Genomic DNA, 18573 nt, shown 5'->3' with positions numbered 1-18573 from the left:
GGAAAGAGGCAGAGACTGGGGGGAATAGTTGCGGGGAGGGCAGAGGTTGTGGAGAACTGGGGTGGGTGGTGCAGGTGTCAGGAGAGCAGCAAGACTGAAGGGGAAAGAAGTAGGTGGAGCAGAGGACAAGGAGACATCTGACCTCACCCCACCCCCAGCCACTGCTTTCCTTGCTGTAGCAGGCAGGTGTGGGATTCAAGACACTCCTCCAATACTTAGCTTCTATACCTGGAAAATTATAATAAATTGACAAAGTTTCCATATATAAAAACTAATTATTGGGGGGTCGTCTTATATTCAAGGTAATTTTATATTCAAGTAAATCTTCTTCTGCAGTCCCTTGCAGTCAAGGATGATTGTCATCCATGATTGTCTTGTCTGGGGGTCTGAAGATGGCTGACAAGGCTGATGCAGCATCAACACATTCTGCTGCAACTCCAGGCGCATATTTCCATGTGGGGTGGGTGACTTCAGATTCTTGATTTGGTCCATGATGCACTGTTTTGCCACTTCTGCTTTTCTCCTGTTGTCATTGTAAGGTTTCAAAGAACTGAGATCCTTGCAGCAATCTTGTCCTCCATTTGGGGTGGGCCTGTGCGATAGTTCTCATGAGTTGATGTTGATGTTGCATTTTTCAAGCTGACCTTGAGGACACTTTCTCTTACCTCCTCTTGAGCACACACCTTGACTGAGCTGAGAGAATAAGACTTGCTTTAGGAGTCTGGAGTAGGACATCCAGATGATGTGGCCAGCCCAGCAAAGTTGAGGTCAGATGATCATCACCTCAATACTTGTGGTGTTTGTTTGCAAGAGGACATCAATATTGGTGTGTCCATCTTCTTACTGGATTCAGTGATCTTCTGCAGGCAGCCTTGATGGTACTTCTTCAACATCTTGAGATGTCTCCTGTACGTTGACCTCATCTCAGCTCTGTAGAGTAAGGTGGGGATCACAACTACTTGATAAACCATGGAGCTTGGTTTCGCATCTGATGTCATGATCATCAAACACCCATTTCCTCAAAGGCTACACATGCACATGTGAGGTGATGTTGGATTTCGTCATTGATGTCAGCCTTCTGAAAGAGATGGCTTCTGAGGTACAGGAAGTACTTGGTGTTCTCCAGTCTTACCGTTAATCTGAATTACCAGAGCCGGGGTCTGCTAATTAAGATCTTGTTGATGGGGGAGCTTAGTCTTCTGAATGTTAAGTGTCAGTCTCATTTTTTAAAAGGCTGCAAGAGGACACAAGCTATGTGCATTTCCACTGTAAAAAAACAACATTATTTTTTACCTCTCCATGGATGTGTTGTGAAGAGGAACAGGGAGAGTTTGGAGGGTGGGGCTGGGGGTTTGTTTTTTTTTTGCAAGAAAATGCTTTGTATTTGTGAAAAGAGAACAGGGGAATGATTTATGCTCCATTGCGAGTCTGTATCTGTTTCCATGACAGTACTCTTATGATAATATTTAAATGCTCTTTTTCTAGAATGTTAAACTGGGGTCACATTTTGCATGTATTTTCTTTACTTAAATAATTATTTAAAATTAGATTGGTGCTTCTACATTGTCACATTACATATAAATGAATAAGAATAAATACTAATGAGTAATATTAAATTGAGCATTTTCAAACATTTAGTTTTGCAACTGTACCATTCTTACAGAAACAAATCATAATGCAAGAACTTCCATCATATTTTTGAGGGGTGGGAAGTAGAAGTGTGTCTGGAAAACAGTTCATGCAAAATCTGGATACAAGTTTCATCCTCCAGATTATGGACCAGATTCTTAGATATGTGTATGTAGTTTCCCTTGAAGTCACATGGGAGCATTATACATTCTTCTGAGAGCAGAAATTGCTCCGGTCTCTCAGATAAAAGAAACAATTTTTTTTCCAAATTTTAGTGAAGCTAGTACTCAGTAAAGAGTACTCATGCAGTGCTTAGAAGTTGAACTGTTTTTTAATCATTTGGGTGAGTAAAATGTAGAAAGATATTTTACAGTGAGGCAGGTGTGTGTATTTATGAAGTCATGATGACTTGAGGGATTTCCCTTACCACTTTCATTAAATTAAAAGGAAAAAAATATTTTGACAGACCAAGCATTGCAACTTTTAGCTCAAAAATATTTTTATTTTGAAAGCTGACAAATTTTTAACACAAACTATTTTAGAGTACTGTAACATTTACTACCAAAAAATGCTGTTCAAACTTTTTATAAGGGATGTGCAATACTTAGTATTGTGATCTGACCCAAACACTGGACCAACAAATCTGGATAAAAATTGGAAATTGAAGAGGTGTCTAGTTCTTTTGTCACACCTTATAACTGTCTGTAATTATTCCAGGACCTTTTTCTACATCATAAAAGAAGCAAAGAATGACACAAACCTCATCTGTTTTCCTAGTGAAGTCCACTTCCAAGACCCCCTTTAAAAATGGACCTTTGGCCAGAAAGCAATTTCCCTGAATATAGGGATGCTGATAAATTTTGCCACTGTCCTCTGGATAATTATATTACTAACATTTCAGCCCAGCTACGTTCAGATGGTCAGTGCACATATCTTGCAGATACAGGAGGCCTAAATTCCTTGGTACTGCTATACTTTCACTGGAGGGAGAATACTGTCCAGGAAAAATCCACAAAACATGCCCTGGAATTTCTTTTCATTAATATACATCTACAAGCAGGATTGCAAGAGGTTGGAATATAGCAGGACTGACATCATGGGGGTGCTACCTGTACGTGCAGCCTCTCCATGACCAGCTTTGAGATTTGAATAAGGATTTTTATTTTTATTCTCCACTTTACTCAGGGTTTTGCTCTCATCTGGCCAGAAAGGAAGTGGCATTTGATAACCATCATTGACAGTTCATATTAAAATGGTCCCAAGGTTGGGTCATTCAGTTCACAGCCCAAAAAGAGCTGAGCTGGATCTGCCTTCATCCTGCTCTTAACTGGGTTCTTCATTTGAATAAGAACTTTTAAAATAGACTTAGAACAGTTTATGAAAGCATTAACCCCAGGCAAGTTACATTATGTTTTGACTATAATGACACCTACAGAATTTTTTTTCTTGTATCAGAAGGAGCTTTTGAAAGAAACTAGTAGCCCTATTTACATCCTATATCCTTTCTTTCCATGAAGCATGGGAACAAGAATTAAGAGGGGGCTGGAGAAAAACTCAGAAGTCCTCACTGAAAGATTTTGGTAACTTTGCTGCCTTGTCTCATCGAATGTTGTCTGGGACACTTGAAGCCAGAACTGAGCCTCAAACTCCAAACTTTAATGTATTAAACAGAAAGGAAGGAAGAAAATAAGGAAAGAAAGATTGGTCGATTGATTGATTGAGGGCTGTTCAATTTCTAAGGTCTAGGGGGCCACATGCTACTTTGGCTGCACCAGCTGTGCCGTACAGATATTGCGACCCATCCTTCCCAATGTATTACATTCCCATGAAAGCACCTTCCTTCTACTGTTGTGCTTCTTGGATGTGTAAGCAAGATTTTCATGCCTCCCTCCCCCACTCGCCAATGCTGCAAGGGGTAAAGGCAGGAAATGGTATCTGGAGAAAGGAGGGGGCGCCTGGAGACTCTGGCTGCTATTGCAGCCAGAGCAATAGAAGGAGTGGTGGCTGGGTGAGAGCCCAGGGACCACGCATTAACCCCTTGTGGGCTGCATGCCATCCATGGGTTGCGAGTTGGACAGCCCTGGATTGATTGATTGCTGGTAAGACTAATGCTTGAGTTCAGTGTTCTGGAAGTTTTGCTTGTCACCTGAACATACATGTATATATAGTTTATTCAACTACGTAAAGGTAGCCCCTGCTTTAATGGCTGCTAGGCTGTGCAAAATGGCTACGTTTCAATTTGGTTTCAGATTTGGCCATTTTGGAGGGACAGTGATTCATTTTAGTGTTTTGGATCACTCTTCCATTTACATTCGGCTGAATCTGTTTCGGAGTTTCGATGCTGTTTTGGTGATTCAGCCATAGGCAATAATGGGGAATCACTAAAATGCCTATATCTTCGTCATTTCTTGCCTGATTCGGATGAACATTGCAGAGATGGTAGCCCCTTCTGAGGCCATGAAGTCTGCCAAGTGTCAAGGAGATAGATGCAGGGGTTTCTGTGAAAGTGCACCTCAAACTGTTCAAAGCAAAACTCGTATCACTTGCCGGCAGCAGCAGCATGCTGTCATCCCGCTTGCAGATCTGGGGGCCTGTGGCGCCTGGGGGGGCTGCACAGCTGTTTCAGACTCCTCCTAGGCGACGTGGGCCCCTGGCTCTGCATGTGGGATGACAGCAGGCTGCCACTGCAGGCTAGGGCCAGCGCCACCACTGGGTTCTTTCCAGCGCTCAGTGCACGCTGCGCCGAGGAGACTCGGGTGCTGGTGCTGGTCCCAACCAGCAGTGGCAGTATGCCGTCATCCCACATGCAGATCCGGGGGCCTGCGCCCTCTGTGAGGGCTGTGGGGCTGTGCCAGACTCCTCTCAAGGGGTGCAGGCCCCCAGATCTCCGTGTGGGATGACCACAGGCTGCTGTCCGTCCCCCAGAACACTGGGATTGGAAGGGACCTCAGGGACAGATCACAGACACTGGCCAGCTACAGATGTCAATATTAGAGCAGTCCTTCCCCCCCTCCTCCCTCTCCCTCTTCTTAGTTTCTGTTTCCCTGCAAGCCTGGTTCTGAAACTTTGAAATTTTCTGAAAGGTTTCAGATGGTTTTGTTTCATTTCAGAGATGTTTCAGAGCCTTCCATTTTGTTTTGGATTTGGTGTTTCGGGTGCCGAAACACCTCCAAAATGAAATGGCTGCCAAAGTTTCGCACAGCCCTAACAGCTACTACTGTACGTTTTAAACTTGGTTTCTTGAGATAATTGACCCCACTTTCATACGTGGGCTCTTTTTTCTTAGAAGTTCAAATCCTGCATGTGAGGTACATTTGTTTGAATGGTGGTTTAATAGAAAGCTTTGGTTATAATGCAGTTGAATTTGTTGTTTCAGTTTTAGAAGGAAAAATAAGTTTCTCAGGCGTGGAGGTTTTTTGTTTGTTTGTTTTTACTAGGCTAGGAGTTTACATTTTCAAAGCTTTGGTGTGGACGTATAGTCATGTGACCCTTCAAAACTGAAAAATCATGTACAAAGTTGTACCAATACACTGTTTATAGAGCCTACTATATTACTCTTTAATTTGTGAATAGAAATCTCTTCTGAGGTTTCTTGAATTGGTGATTTTTTTTTAATTATGAGGAGCTAGCTGCAGTGTGTAAGATGTTCTAGTTCTCTTGTGCAGTGGTTAGATTGCTCACTGGAAAATGCATCAACACACACACACACATACAACCCCCCACCCACACCCACACGCACATTTTTCAACTGAGACCTTGGGCCAGTCTCCGTTCTACCTATTAAACATGCATTTGGGACTTACAGACACCTAAATATGTTCTGGATGTCTGCTCTGACGTAAGCTAATTAGCATGTGTTGGAGCAGGCTTGGTTAATAAAGTCTTCTGGAGTGTTAATTAACGTGCTCCAGCAGCCTCCACATCACGTCTATTCAGTGTCCCTGGGCTTCTAAGTGGTGGCGAGGGCACTTGAACTAAAGCTCATTGAATAAGCTTTAGTTCAAGTGTCCCCACTGCCATTTTGAAGCATGGGATGATGAATAGATGTGGTGACACCGTGGACACTTTAATTAGAGAGGTTCTTGGAGCTGCTCTAATTAAACTGCACATGTATAGATGCCTAAGTGCCCAAGTATGATCCTATTCCACCTTGTTCAAGTCCCTGAAAAACTATTAATACAATAAGTGGGTGGGTCTTCTTTCTTCTTGCTACTTTTTTGTGATGCAGATTCTTAACTGTAAGATGATGTAGTGTTACAAAAATAGGTCGATTAATGGATTTTGAGGTACTTGAAAATGATAGAAAGAATTGTTCTTAGGCACTTAAGTCCACTTAAATGCTCAATCAGTGGAATAGGATTTGACTTCTTGCATCCATTTTAGTTAAGCCTAATATGATTAGTTTTTCTTCAGGCAAAAGTAGAGGTCCCTTGGGATAAACAAGTCATATTTTTACAGCTCTTATAAATGTTTCCAATATAGTTTTGTTAATCAGAAGGTACCCAAGGTACCCTTGTTTCCAGGGGAAATTTTTAAATAAAATTCTTTAAGTAAAATAGACAAAGTCTTTGAAAGACCAAGACTCCAATTCAAAAGCTACTAAGAGTACATATATATCAGTTGCTGTCTGAATAAGCCACAAGAGCAGTGATTGATTTTGTTAAGGAAGAACTTGCCCTGAGTCTGTTTATTGGATATCAAAAGCAAATGCATATTGCAGGATGTTGCAGGTGGGTGGAGGAGGGGGGATAACAAGAAATCTCTTGCAATGCTGCTTAGTTTTAGCTGTGACTCTGTGAAGATAGAGAAAGCGCAGCAGTCATGACTACTTTCGTTCAAAATCATTGGTAGTGGTTGCAGTATCCACTTTTGATATTACTAGCCTAGTGGTTCAACAATAGTTGCACATAATGTGAAAGATCTGGATTCTTGGCCCTCCGTAGCTTGAGGAAGCTCAAATATGTGCCTTCACCGTCTGATACCCGTTTCAAATGGTCCTTATGCATTTTACCCACTGGCTATTTAATAAAAAAGACATATAAGCAGTCTTCGGAGCAGGATAGTACTATACTGCAGCGGAGTTAATTAGTTTACTGCATCCTAATAGCACCATATGTGAAGATGGTGACATCTTACTGTGGATCTAATTTGGCAGCTCCACAGTAAATGTCTCACATAGATATACTCATGTGTCTACAATTTAATTCTTTTCAGTATAATAATTACATTAGTTTGGTCACAGCCACAAAGGACTTGGACATGGCAACACTGAATGTCACAAAACGTAGCTTTTAGGGGCCAAGGCATGGGAGTGGTATTCATAAAGCAAGTTAGATGCTTACGTCCCATTTACAAGAGTATTTCCCAATTTTTTTTTCCAATTGCAGCTCTGCTTACATTCAAATAACTTTGAGAGACCTCATTTACACAGTTAGCATTGTGGAAAAGGGCTCTCAGGGAGGCTAGAAGAAACACTTCAAGGACTCCTTCAAGTCATTCTTGAAACATTTCAACATTGACCCGAAGTTCTGGGAAGAACTTGCTCATGATCATTCCACCTGATGAAGCCTCATCCATACTGGAGCTACCATCTGTGAGCAGAGAAGAACTGCTAAGGCAGAGCAGAAATGCAAACAGCATAAATCTTGCAACACCAGCATGTCTGCTGTTGATCAAGCACCCCGAAACGGCATTTCTTGCTCAGTGTGCCATAGATAGTTCAAAGTACAAATTGGCCTGATCAGCCATTCACATGTTCGCAGAAACCAAACCAACTGGTGATGTCATGGTCATCTTCAAATTTGAAGGACAAACAACAATTACATAATTAACTGGTTTATTGCACAATTAATTTAGACCAGCTCTATGTGCAGAGTAAATATCACACCATCAAAAGGTCCATCCAGCTATAAAGTTAGAGCTGGAAAATGTGCAATAACTGAAGGGGCTTTTAATCCTGGCAGTAACCCATGGCTACTGGGACAGAGAGGCCCACAGCTGATGAGACTCTCTGTCCTGGCAGCACCCCATGGAGCTGCAGAGCTTGCTCCTTGCCAGTGCACCCCACAGCTGAAGTAGCTTGCTACTTGCCAGTGCAGAGGAAGCCTGGGATAGTGATCCCAGGCTCGCCCTCCTCTGACAATAAGGCGTGATAAGATTTGATGCTGGATTCTACATGGCATGGCAGGAGGCACAATTGTGTGGATCACACATCAGATCCTATCACACGTTTACCTGAATGTCTATAGGGGCTCCCATTGTGTGCTGCCTCTACTTTCTATTATCACAGACTACCCTGTGACCTCCCGGCATCCCTCCCCATGCCAACAAGCCAGGAGAGTGGCAGGTGGTATGGGGGCTCTGATGGGAGGGGTGCTGAGGAAGAGCAGAGGCAAAGAACACTTGTTCTCTCCCCTTCCCTTGGGGGAGGAGAAAGGACCAGAGCACTTTGGGATGTTGGAGGACCACACCCCCTGTAGAGCATGTAGAGTGTTTTGTTTTGAAGCATTTCTAAAATAACAGTTGTTTCCTACAGGATTCTTTTTGGAGTGCTTTTGCTGTTTTTTTGGAGTCCTACAAAAGGCATATACATCTGTCTCCTCAGCCTTTGAAGTGGTTCAAAGGTGTTTAAATTACTTCAAACCTTACACCCGTCCAGTGCCTGAGAATAAATTGCAAAATCTACACCTAACACAGCAGCAATATTTTCATTTTGACAATGTCATTGATAGAGAAGATCTGTCACAGTGAGTAAGACCAGAGGTCAGACATTATGTGTCTCTCTCTTATTCAGCAAACCAGATTTCTAAATGGGAAAAAATAAACAGCTGGAGATAGTCCATTGTTTTCAGTTTTGTACTGTGGAAATATTTAAGGTGACACAATACAGTTGTCAAAATAAAAGCTGGAAGAATTCAGATGAAAAGCACCAAAGTGTACCAGCACAGATATTATTGCAAACCTTGGGATTTTGTGTCAAATATAAAGATCACACTAATTCAGGCTAAAATATTGTATCCGATCTTCAAGACTAGGGACAGACATTCACAAAGTCTGAGCCTGAATTGATCCACTTTTTGCAGGTTAGCCTAACCTGCGATGGTTGAACTGATATGGAGGTCGGTAGATAGTCCCTTCTTATTCCAGAAATGCAGGCATATGATTTCAGGGGATTTCAGGGGAAAGCCTGGAATTTAGCATTTACCCCAAAGCCACAGAAAACTGTAATTTGGCTGGAAATGGCCTGAAACCGCAGGGCAGAGGGAGGGCATGGAAAAAAGTTTTTAAATACTTACCTGAAGCACAGAGAAGAAAGGCAGCAGAACCCCAGAAACACTGTGGAAGCCCCACATGTTTCCGGGGGCAGCCTAGTACAGGTTGAGCCTTTGCTCGAGCTCAGCCAATTAGGTTGTTCGATTCCCCACTTTCGTGGAGAGTTTAAAAGCCCTGCCCAGAGTGGAGCAGGTAAGGTCCCCACTGCCCTAAGGGGCTGCGGACATAGGCATACCAGGTGTCTGCTTCCACAGCCAGCTGTGGGGCGCAGGGTACCCTGCTGCAGGGGCTTCCCCCTAGCAGGCATGGCTCTCCCAATCCCCACTTCATTTTGCTGCCATGCAGGAATGGAGAGGAATATCCTTTTCCCCTTCTCTGCTCAGCAGAGCAGAGCGGGCCTTGGGAGACGCATGCCGGGTGGGGTAGCTCCTGCAGTGGGGGAACCTTCTGCCCCATGCTTGGCCGTGGGGGCAGACACCTAATATGGATCTCCTGAGCCCTGCTCTTCCCTGCAGCACAGAGAAAGGGAGAAGAAAATTCCCCTCCTTTCCTACGTGGCAGCAGAACAAAGTAGGGCTTAAAAGACCCTGCGCTGGAGTAAGGTAAGGCCCTGCCCCACACCTGGCTCTGGGGGCAGCCACCTGGGAGGGGGGAACTGTCCCTCACCCCCAGCCTCACCCCACTCACCCCACATCCAGCCAGCTAAGCAAAGCCTTGTCTGGGATGATATAGTTGAGGCTGGTCCTGCTTTGAGCAGGGGGTTGGACTAGATGACCTTCTGAGGTTCCTTCCAACCCTAAGTAAAAGTTGATGCTTAATAAAATTTATTTATGATGGTTTCATTAAGAATTCTAAGTGGTGAGCTTTACTTAAAAGTTGTTGTTTAATAAATTGTGAGCTTTACTTTTTTTAAACAGTTGTAGAACAGCCTGTGCACTGCTCTTCAATGGTACTCAACCACATGGCAGGCTCCCTAAGTCAGAGGCTAGAGAGAAAAATACCTGAAATTGCCTCTGGTGGGCCTGCAGGGAGCCTGCTTTTCTCCTTGTTGAAGCCTGAATTACAGTGGTCCCTAACAATAAATTGTTGAAAGCCATACCTTTGGGAAATTTTACTGGATGCTACAATTTTATCATTATTCCTATTATCTTAGCTTTTATATGAAGACACTATTGCATTTATCAAGACTTGAGGGACAATATTGTAGCCACCAATATGGGTGACATTCTGTATTGTACATTAGAACATAATGTCCTCTGAGGAGAGAGGGGACTAAACCTAGGGTCTTCAAATAGAAGTTGAAAATTCTATCTCTAGAAGTCAAATATATAGGTTTGTAGTTGAAGACTCAGACTTCTTCCCAAACTAGTGAGCATTGGAAACGCTGTGAAGGCAACGAGTTTAGACCTTGGGATGGGTGAGGCTGGGACACACTGGGGTAATTACCTTGAATTGCTCTGTGGTCAGACCTCTGTCTGGGATACTCTGAGCAGAAAGAAGAGTCAGAATGATGAAAGAGAACAAATTGAAAAGAAGTATTTTATGGGGAAGGGATGGGATGAGCATAATTGCTCCTAAAATGAAAGTCTGCCTTTTCATGTGCCTTTATTTTCCAGACTCATAGGAAGCTCTACAGCAGTGATTCTCAACCTTTTTGGCCTCAAGTTACCCCTCCATAACTTTTGGAAATATAGAGGTTGAGAACTAGTCCTGGTAAGCAAAACTGTACCTGAGGGGACAAGAGATGCCCCCACCAGCACAGCTACTACTCCAGCAGCATATATGCAAGGATCTTGCAACACTGCAGGGTGCCTTGGCACCATGGTTAAGAATCACTTCCCAGTATTTGCACTGAGGCTCAAACATGACACCTGCGCAGTTCCTCACCAAAACTATCTTTGTATTTTTTTCATAAAAGGACTATATTGTCAAAATGTGACATTCCTGTTATTTAAGTACCTTAGACTAGAAACTGTGAAACCGGAAAGCAGAATTTTTACCTTTGCTTTTCACATCCATAAAGGGGATACTTGAAACGCAAACCCTCCTGTGAGCCTGTTTATAAGGCATGGAGTTACTTTTGCTTTGTTTAACTAAATGGCCGAAACACTGCCAGCAGTATGTCTGGAATGTTATTTACTTGGCTTTTCTATGGTTTTTCTTTGTAGTGCTGCACATGCCACAGTTAGGGGTCATTTACTTAAAAATGACCACAGTAATACCTCCAAGTTACAGTTATTCTTCTCAGCAGGGGCTTTATAATAAAAGGGAGTGTCTCATCATGTTCTGCAGCTTCTGTACTTTTTATTTCTTTCTCTCTGACTTTTTTTTTGTTCTTAATAATCTGAGCTGGTTTTGGCAGGCATTTGGAGAGGTCCTGTTTATTCTTTCTCTTTGTTCTCAGTGACTTAATTCCTTTGCTAGTTTAGCTTCTTGCAATATCTGTTGTGATATTAGCTGATTTGAATGCATTAATCTGCTTTTTAGACATTATTGTATAAAAATACACACACACAAGAGCCATCTTTGGTTTAGGCACACAGCATAATAGCTTAGATTCACAAATCCAGACATGTAGACTAGTTGCAAGAAAGCTGTAGGTGTTTTAACATTTCTAACGGAAGGGTAAGGCAGGGTGGGGAAGCTCTTTGGAACCTGACGAATAATATTTGCCTCTTGGAAATGTCTTAAGGCCATGTGCTCCCCTCCCATGTTAAAGAAACTAAACTTACCTCTAAAGTCTTGTGGTTTTGGAGCTTTACTATTGTATTGCCGCCGCATGCTGTCTGGACCTGGGAAAACAGTTGGGATACGGATTATGTAGAGACAGAGAAACCCTGGGATTAGCAATCGCATATTTTTCAGATGTTGTTCTATCTGCTTGAAAGGATTGTGCCTGTCTGCCCTTTCTAATCCTCCTATCTGTGGCACTAGCAGCCATTCCTGCTCCTTTAGCCCTTTGGGTAGTAGCCCCTGGGGACCCTGTCACACTTGGACTGAGTGGCACCTTATTTCAAGAGTAGTAGGTATCTCCATAGGGTGGATAAATTTCTACTTACCATGTGAGTGGCACAGACTAGCTTAGAGCAGAAGATAAGAGCAGGAGACAGCACTATAGCTAGATTCCTGGTGGCCCTGGGCAAACTTTTAGTATTGGGTCCTCTTTCGCCAGAGATGATAATAATAATCAGACAATGAAAAAAAATTACCATTTTCGGGGCCCCTTTCTGTCCGGGCCCTGGGCGGCCACCTGGTTTGCCCATGCCTGTGTCCAGCTCTGGCAGAAGACATGCAATACAGTTTATGTATTTTCCTGAATGGATCAGATCACATATACTAGCTGTTTTCCCATCTTCTCGCCATATCTGATTGCCACACCCCAGAGTTACAAGAATTCTTTTACATAATGTAGGTGACTTTCTGGAGTGGGAAAGAACACACCATACATCCACATTTACGTTATGGAAATGGGTGAAGGAAAAAGACTGTTAACTCCAACTCTCCACCTCCTAAGGGGATAATAGTATATGGTCCTTATACTGTGTTATGTTAGCTTGTCTTGAGTGTAATAAATCAAATATGACTTGTGTGTGTGCACATTACCTCATATGTTCTTTGTTGCTTTTGGATAGTGATTTGTTTTCTTTTTAAAACATTTTTTTCTGTATTTATTTCCAGCTTTGATCATTTAACTGATAAATATCTGCTTTCCATATTCACGCCTGCTCTTCTTTTATTGTCCTGGCTTTAATATAAATGCTTCCACTGAAATAAATCAGCCTTGTAATTTGAAAAATATAAAACTGTGGTTTAAGTTACTTATTACAGGTAATAGCTGTTTGATGGTTGAATATGAAACAACTGCTTGGCAGAATTTTAGCTTGAATCTTTGCCAGCCAACAATAAAGTACAACCTAATTCCTAAAAGCGCCTGAGCTATAAACTATCTGTCATGACCTAGCATGCATACAGTAATAACAGGCTGACAAGACTAATAAAGTCTACATATTACTCTAGCCATGCAATGCATGCTGTAACTGGTCTATAATGTATTTGTCCTTCATTCATATTATGCAGCCCACACATAATCTTCCTGTCACAGAGCGTATTACCTGGAGGGAGCCATCTCTGTGGAACACGTCTGTGCCATGAAATTGCTCATGCTTGGTTCGGATTGGCCATTGGTGCTCGTGATTGGACTGAAGAATGGATCAGTGAAGGGTTTGCTACTCACTTGGAGGATGTATTTTGGGCAGCAGCACAACAGGTACGAAGACAATAAGCTGCCTCTTTGTTTTATATGGTAGAAATCAAGAAGATTCCCAACTGAATGCCTTTTAATATTAATTTGAATGAAATTATTGTAAATCTGTATTTAATAGTAGTAGGTTAGCAGGCTAATTCTGCTATGATACCATTCGATTATGTTTTTCTAAACTTGTTTTATCGTTACTTATACCCACATCGATTGACAATGAACCCGAATCTTTTCAAAGGTATAGATCAGTTCAAATAATAGCTGAAACATCTTTGTTTCGATGACTATCAAGCCAGAAAATTGCTACTCAAAATTGCCTAGTTAGTTGCTCTCCAACCTTTCACTCACTTCAACTCTTTCCTCAAATCTGAAATAATAGACAATGCTAGTAATCCTGAAAGTGGTAACTTTCCTGGCATCTGGAGGATAATGATGAAGATGAAATAGGTTTGACATGTGAAGAGATGATAACAGAGTTGTTACTACCCTTCCTTTTGATGTTGTTCAACATATCTTCACCCTTTCCTCATTTTACATTCCTCCTCAAAACTTCTTCAAAGAGGCTAAACAAGATTAATCTGTTGTTTTTTTAAGAGATGCATAAGATGTATTTGTCACTGTAGTGATCTTATGGAGGGGTGACAAAGATATGGTCCAGGGGCCTGATCTGGTCCCTGGAGCCATGTTATCTGGCCCACAGGGGTCCCTATAGGTCTCTAAATTTGTAATTGAGAGCACGGTGGCAGTGTTAATTGCTGTGGCTTCTGGAACTGCAACAATTCATACGCCTGCCACTTATCCCTTTGCTAAATTTCCTGACCTATGGGGAGTTCTGCTGGTGTGATGACACAGCCCTGTGCTCTGGATTGGGCCCTCAGACCAGCCCCACACACTAGATTGGGCCTGTGGACCAACCTTGTGCCACTCATCCAGTCTGCAGGACCAGACAAGTTGGATACCGCTGATCTTATCATTCTTGTCATCATCATATTTCTCTATTTCAGCCATTTCCTGAGTCTTTTTCATCTCCCCTTCCTCTTGTTTTAACTAGGCCCAGTCCTTTAATCTGATCTACATGTGTAGACCATGTAGAGCCATTTAGATCACTGCTGAAGTCAATGTAACTCCATATGTATTAAGCAGTTTGTAAGACTGGGGCATTACCTTGCAAATACTTCTTGGATGACACTGTTTTTGTTTGTTTAATAAAGTACTAGACGTATTTATGGCACTACACTAAATAAAATTAAAAACTTTATCAGCACAACATTTATGGAGGAAAAAGGTTGTCTTTATTCAATTACATCTCCCTTCCTATCTTCAAATACTTCTGAGACTCCCACTTGAATGTCAGTCCCCTGTTGCAAGCTGTTTTGGTTCATTGTCATTACTCTGTTTTGAGCCAATTGAAAAATTACAGGGCATCAAATAGGATTTTGGAGAGCAGGAAAGGAGCAAGCAACAAAAATCACAACTGGATGGTTTATATCTCTACTGATTTATAAAAAGTATTTGTTCTTTCTTTTCTTTTTTTGTAACCATTAGGTAGTTTTATAGCTGTATTTTAATTAGAATGCAAATATACTCTCTGACATCACAATAACTTCAGTTGCAGCTGAAATATTACGGTAGTGCAAGAGAATATCAAACCATTTTTCCATAAGGGGAAAGCAACAGTTAGTTTTTAGCTTGTAAGCTGACAAACTGGTGTATATTTTATTAGAAAACATTACTGCAAATATTCCTTTGGTTGTAGCAGGGGGTGGGGAAAGGGGAAGATACAACAGAGAGCTTTCACCAGTGTGGCAGAGATACTAGGAAAGAGGGGTGAAATCAGGACACAGAACAGCTTTCTGCTTTCAAGGCTGGGAAGAGCAAAGATGCAGCCAGAATTGATATGCCAGGTATCTGGATTGTATGTTCGTTTCTTTTATTCCCAGTCACCGAGGGGAAAACAACATGCCTATCTCCTTCCTCAGGCAGAAATATTTAACCGACTATTGATTTGATGCACCCAGTGAGGCTCCCATTTCCTCTGTACTGCTATTAACTCTTTGTACAGTAGCTATGGATTTCCAACCAGGGTGTGGATGTTTGTACCATTCTCTGTTCCTTTTGCATGTTAAAGGGAAACAAAACAAGTTTTTACATCAGGAAATTATTTACCATTGAGAACAACAAACAACAATGAACTGTGCTTTTGTATACTAAGCAGCTGCCATGTCATGAAGCAAGAGAGCAGCAGGAACTGAAAGCTTTGCTCCGCTGGCGACGGCTCAGAGATGAAGTGCAGAACTCTGAAGAAGAGCTGCAAGTATTAAGGTAAAAATATGATGGTATAATGTTTTCCTTTGCTCGTTCTCTCTCTTTCCTATTTTGCTGCTCCATCCATCCTCCCCCTTCAAAGGAAATGCATCCAAATCATCTGATTAAATATATCACATTTCCTTATTTCTTTCAGTAGGGAAATATACGCAAATTAAATTGAACTAGGTTACTCATCTTCTGTCTAATGTGATTTTACTCTAAAAATCTTCAAAAATATAGGGCTTAGTCTGATATAACATGTCTTTACACATTTTAAAAGTGCTTCTGTTGAGGGAAATAGCAAGAGGCCATTTCCTGAATAAAGTTTGCTGTTTGAGCCACAACAGTTACTTTGTTCTGTGGCTAAAGATAAGCATAGAGGGGAGGCAGGCTGAATGAAGTTCATAAACTCAAAGGAAATGCTTTAAAAATATACAGACCTGTTCTCTATTTAGCAGTAAGTGATGCTATTTACAAAGGTTTTTTGTTGTGTGTATTCCAGTTACCTAAATTGAGGCTTCTTCTCACCTCCAATTGTAACCAAGGAAATACCTCAAACAAGGAATTACTTCATGTTGCTTCACTAACAATGACTCAACAATCTGGGCTGTTCTGACTGGTTTCTTGGGGGTTTGCCATATTCTTTTACCTTGAGATAACTGGAGTGACTGTGTAATCTCCCCACAATGTACAGCGTGTGGCACCCCACCCCATGGCCACGAAAATAGATTTGCTTCTGATCTATATCCAAATTATAGAATCGTTTCTACCAGGCCGGAAGGGATCTCAAAAAATCTAGTCCAGTGATTTTCAACCTGTGGTCCGCGGACCCCAGGAGGTCCGCAAAATACAACTACAATCAATCAAAAGTATGCGAATACCCACACTTACAATTCAAAGGGGCCTGTGAATACCCACACTTACAATTCAAAGGGGCCTGCACATCCATTTGAAATTTCCAAAGGGAATTTGCACCTCCATTCGACTTTTTTTTTAGGAATCCACAAATGAAAAAAGGTTGAAAACCACTGCTCTAGTCCAACCCCCAGCACAAAGGCAAGTATGCCTAGCCCATTTTGGGGAGATTTTTGTCTTAACCCTTTCTAAAACTTGCCAATAAAGAAGATTTCACGGTTTTCCGTAGGTAGATTGTTCCAGTGTTTCTCCACCTCAAAAGATTGGTTTTTTCCTCAATATCCAGCCTAAATCTTTTTTGGTTGCAAATTAAGCTAATTTCTTCTTCCTCTTACCCCAGTGGCTATGGAAAACAATTGTTCATTGTCTTTGAGAGCACTTTTTATGTTTAGGAAGACTGTGTTATCTAATCCCCCTTGGTCTTCTCTTTTCTTTTTTTTGGCTATACTTTAGCATGTGGTAAACTCCAGACTTTTCCATTGTTGCCTAATAGCTTTCCTTTTTGGGATAATGTAGTTCACAAGAAGCAAGTTATCCAGAAGTTCCTTCTAACAGACTCTTATTGCCTCGGACAGTATTATGCTCCAGGCTGTGTAACCAGCTCTGCATAACTGTAGTCTTTTCAATAGCCACTTTAATTAATGTTTATTGATGACTTATATATCCAACTTGTAAGCTGGGCTAGACAAGTTACACATTTGCAAGCGTGTAGTCTGATGATAGGTACAAATACAAAAGAAAGCCTTATCACTAGCCACCATACCGCTGCTAGCAACACAATCGCTGATTGACAGTTGCTGTTGTTTGGGGTGTTTTTTAAATAAAATATTTTTAGCTTAGGAACATGGATTCTTGTGATAGAGGGCTTATCTAGACATTTGCTTTCCTTTGTTTCAATGTTAAGGAATTGTGTATTCCTTTTTTTCATTAATTAAACCATTGTTACTTTTTAAAGCCTCTGTGTGTGTGGCATAACAAAATACAATCTTTTGTATAGCTGAAATGCCCTTTCCAGTTTGACAATGAAGTAGGGTTTATTTGTCTTGAAATCCACACTGATGCTTTTCCATCTCCCCCTCTAGATGTCCCATGCTCTGTTCCTTTTCTGTGGTGCTTGCCTTTTGAATAGGGATTTTTCTTTGAAAATTAAAAGTAACACTAATTATTTCTTCTCTCAGACTATGCCGCTAATACGAGTCTCACAGTAGGCTCCCTAAAGCCAGATCACTGTTTGGCGATCATTTGCCTCTGATTTCTGTGGCTCATTTTCACTAATCTCAAGAAGAACATTCTACTGAGTGCAACAGGATATAAAGGTTTTCTACTGCTTATTGGACGCATCTACACAAAACGTTTTACTGCGCGGCAGAGCTAATTACTGCATCTGCACATGCAGATGCTTATTGCACAGTAATTGACTCTAATTGTGAGTAAATTTGCTACTTGCAAGTAGCAAATTTACTTGTGAGTAGTTACCACATAGTAGCGCACATGTAGATGCCTGACTGGCATCTACACGATTGTGAGGCTGGCACTGGGAGATCCTTATCTCCCAGCCTGAGTGCTGCAGTTGCAGGTAGGCCTGTGCAAGTTGGAAGTGATCCGATCCAGCTTCAGATCTCGCCCGTTCGGATGGCTGTGATCTGATCCGGAGCTCCGGACTGGGTTTCTGCCCGATCTGGCCGAAGCGGCTCTGAAGCTTCGGAGCCGCCTCGGAGATCTGGCCGTAGGGTACAATGGGGAAATCAATGAAATATTTATAACTTTGTTGTTTTTTGTCCAATTTGGATGAAACTTGCAGGGATTGTAGCCTCTGCTGAGAGCATGAAACCTGCCAAGTTTCAAGAAGATCGGTGCAGGGGCTCGGGGGAACTGTACCCCAAATTCTTGAAAACCAAACTCATGTCATGGCTGTGTGTTACAACAAAGGGAGGTCAAAACTGCAGGGGTGGTAGCTCTTACTAAGGCCACAAAGCCTGCCAAGTTTCAAGAAGATTGATGCAGGGGTTTGGGGGAACTGCACCCCAAGCTGCGGACAAGCAAAACTCATGCCATGGGTGACACTGCATGTGTTAAGGCGCAGTGGGGTGACAGCTGCAGGGATGGTGGCCCATGCTGTGGCCACGACGCCTGCTAGCTGTCGAGGAGATTGGTGCAGGGGGGTTCTGGGGCCCTGCACCCCTTCCTGCTCA

The 18573-nt window shown here is 42.0% G+C and overlaps 1 protein-coding gene across 19 annotated transcripts in view; it reads left to right on the top strand.

Moving 5' to 3' along the window:
- CUNH9orf3 (chromosome unknown C9orf3 homolog) overlaps window positions 1-18573 on the top strand; it is a 307749-nt gene that overhangs the window by 108043 nt on the left and 181133 nt on the right. For 17 of the 19 annotated variants that reach the window (XR_003092784.1, XR_003092780.1, XR_003092782.1 and 14 more), the window contains 2 exons: window positions 12979-13168; window positions 15372-15481. Coding sequence is in view for 15 of the 19 variants with exons in the window: in XM_025197657.1 (XP_025053442.1) it covers window positions 12979-13168; window positions 15372-15481 (300 nt within the window). In the remaining 4 variants the exon portion in view is untranslated. The remainder of the gene's footprint in view (window positions 1-12978; window positions 13169-15371; window positions 15482-18573) is intronic. The other 2 variants (XM_025197654.1, XM_025197652.1) reach the window with 1 other exon arrangement.

Source organism: Alligator sinensis, unplaced genomic scaffold (assembly GCF_000455745.1).
Source record: "Alligator sinensis unplaced genomic scaffold, ASM45574v1 scaffold240_1, whole genome shotgun sequence".
In the NCBI taxonomy this organism is placed as follows: Eukaryota; Metazoa; Chordata; order Crocodylia; family Alligatoridae; genus Alligator; species Alligator sinensis.
The sequence above is the reverse complement of the archived record's forward strand: the minus strand, read 5'-3'. Positions and strand labels throughout refer to the sequence as shown.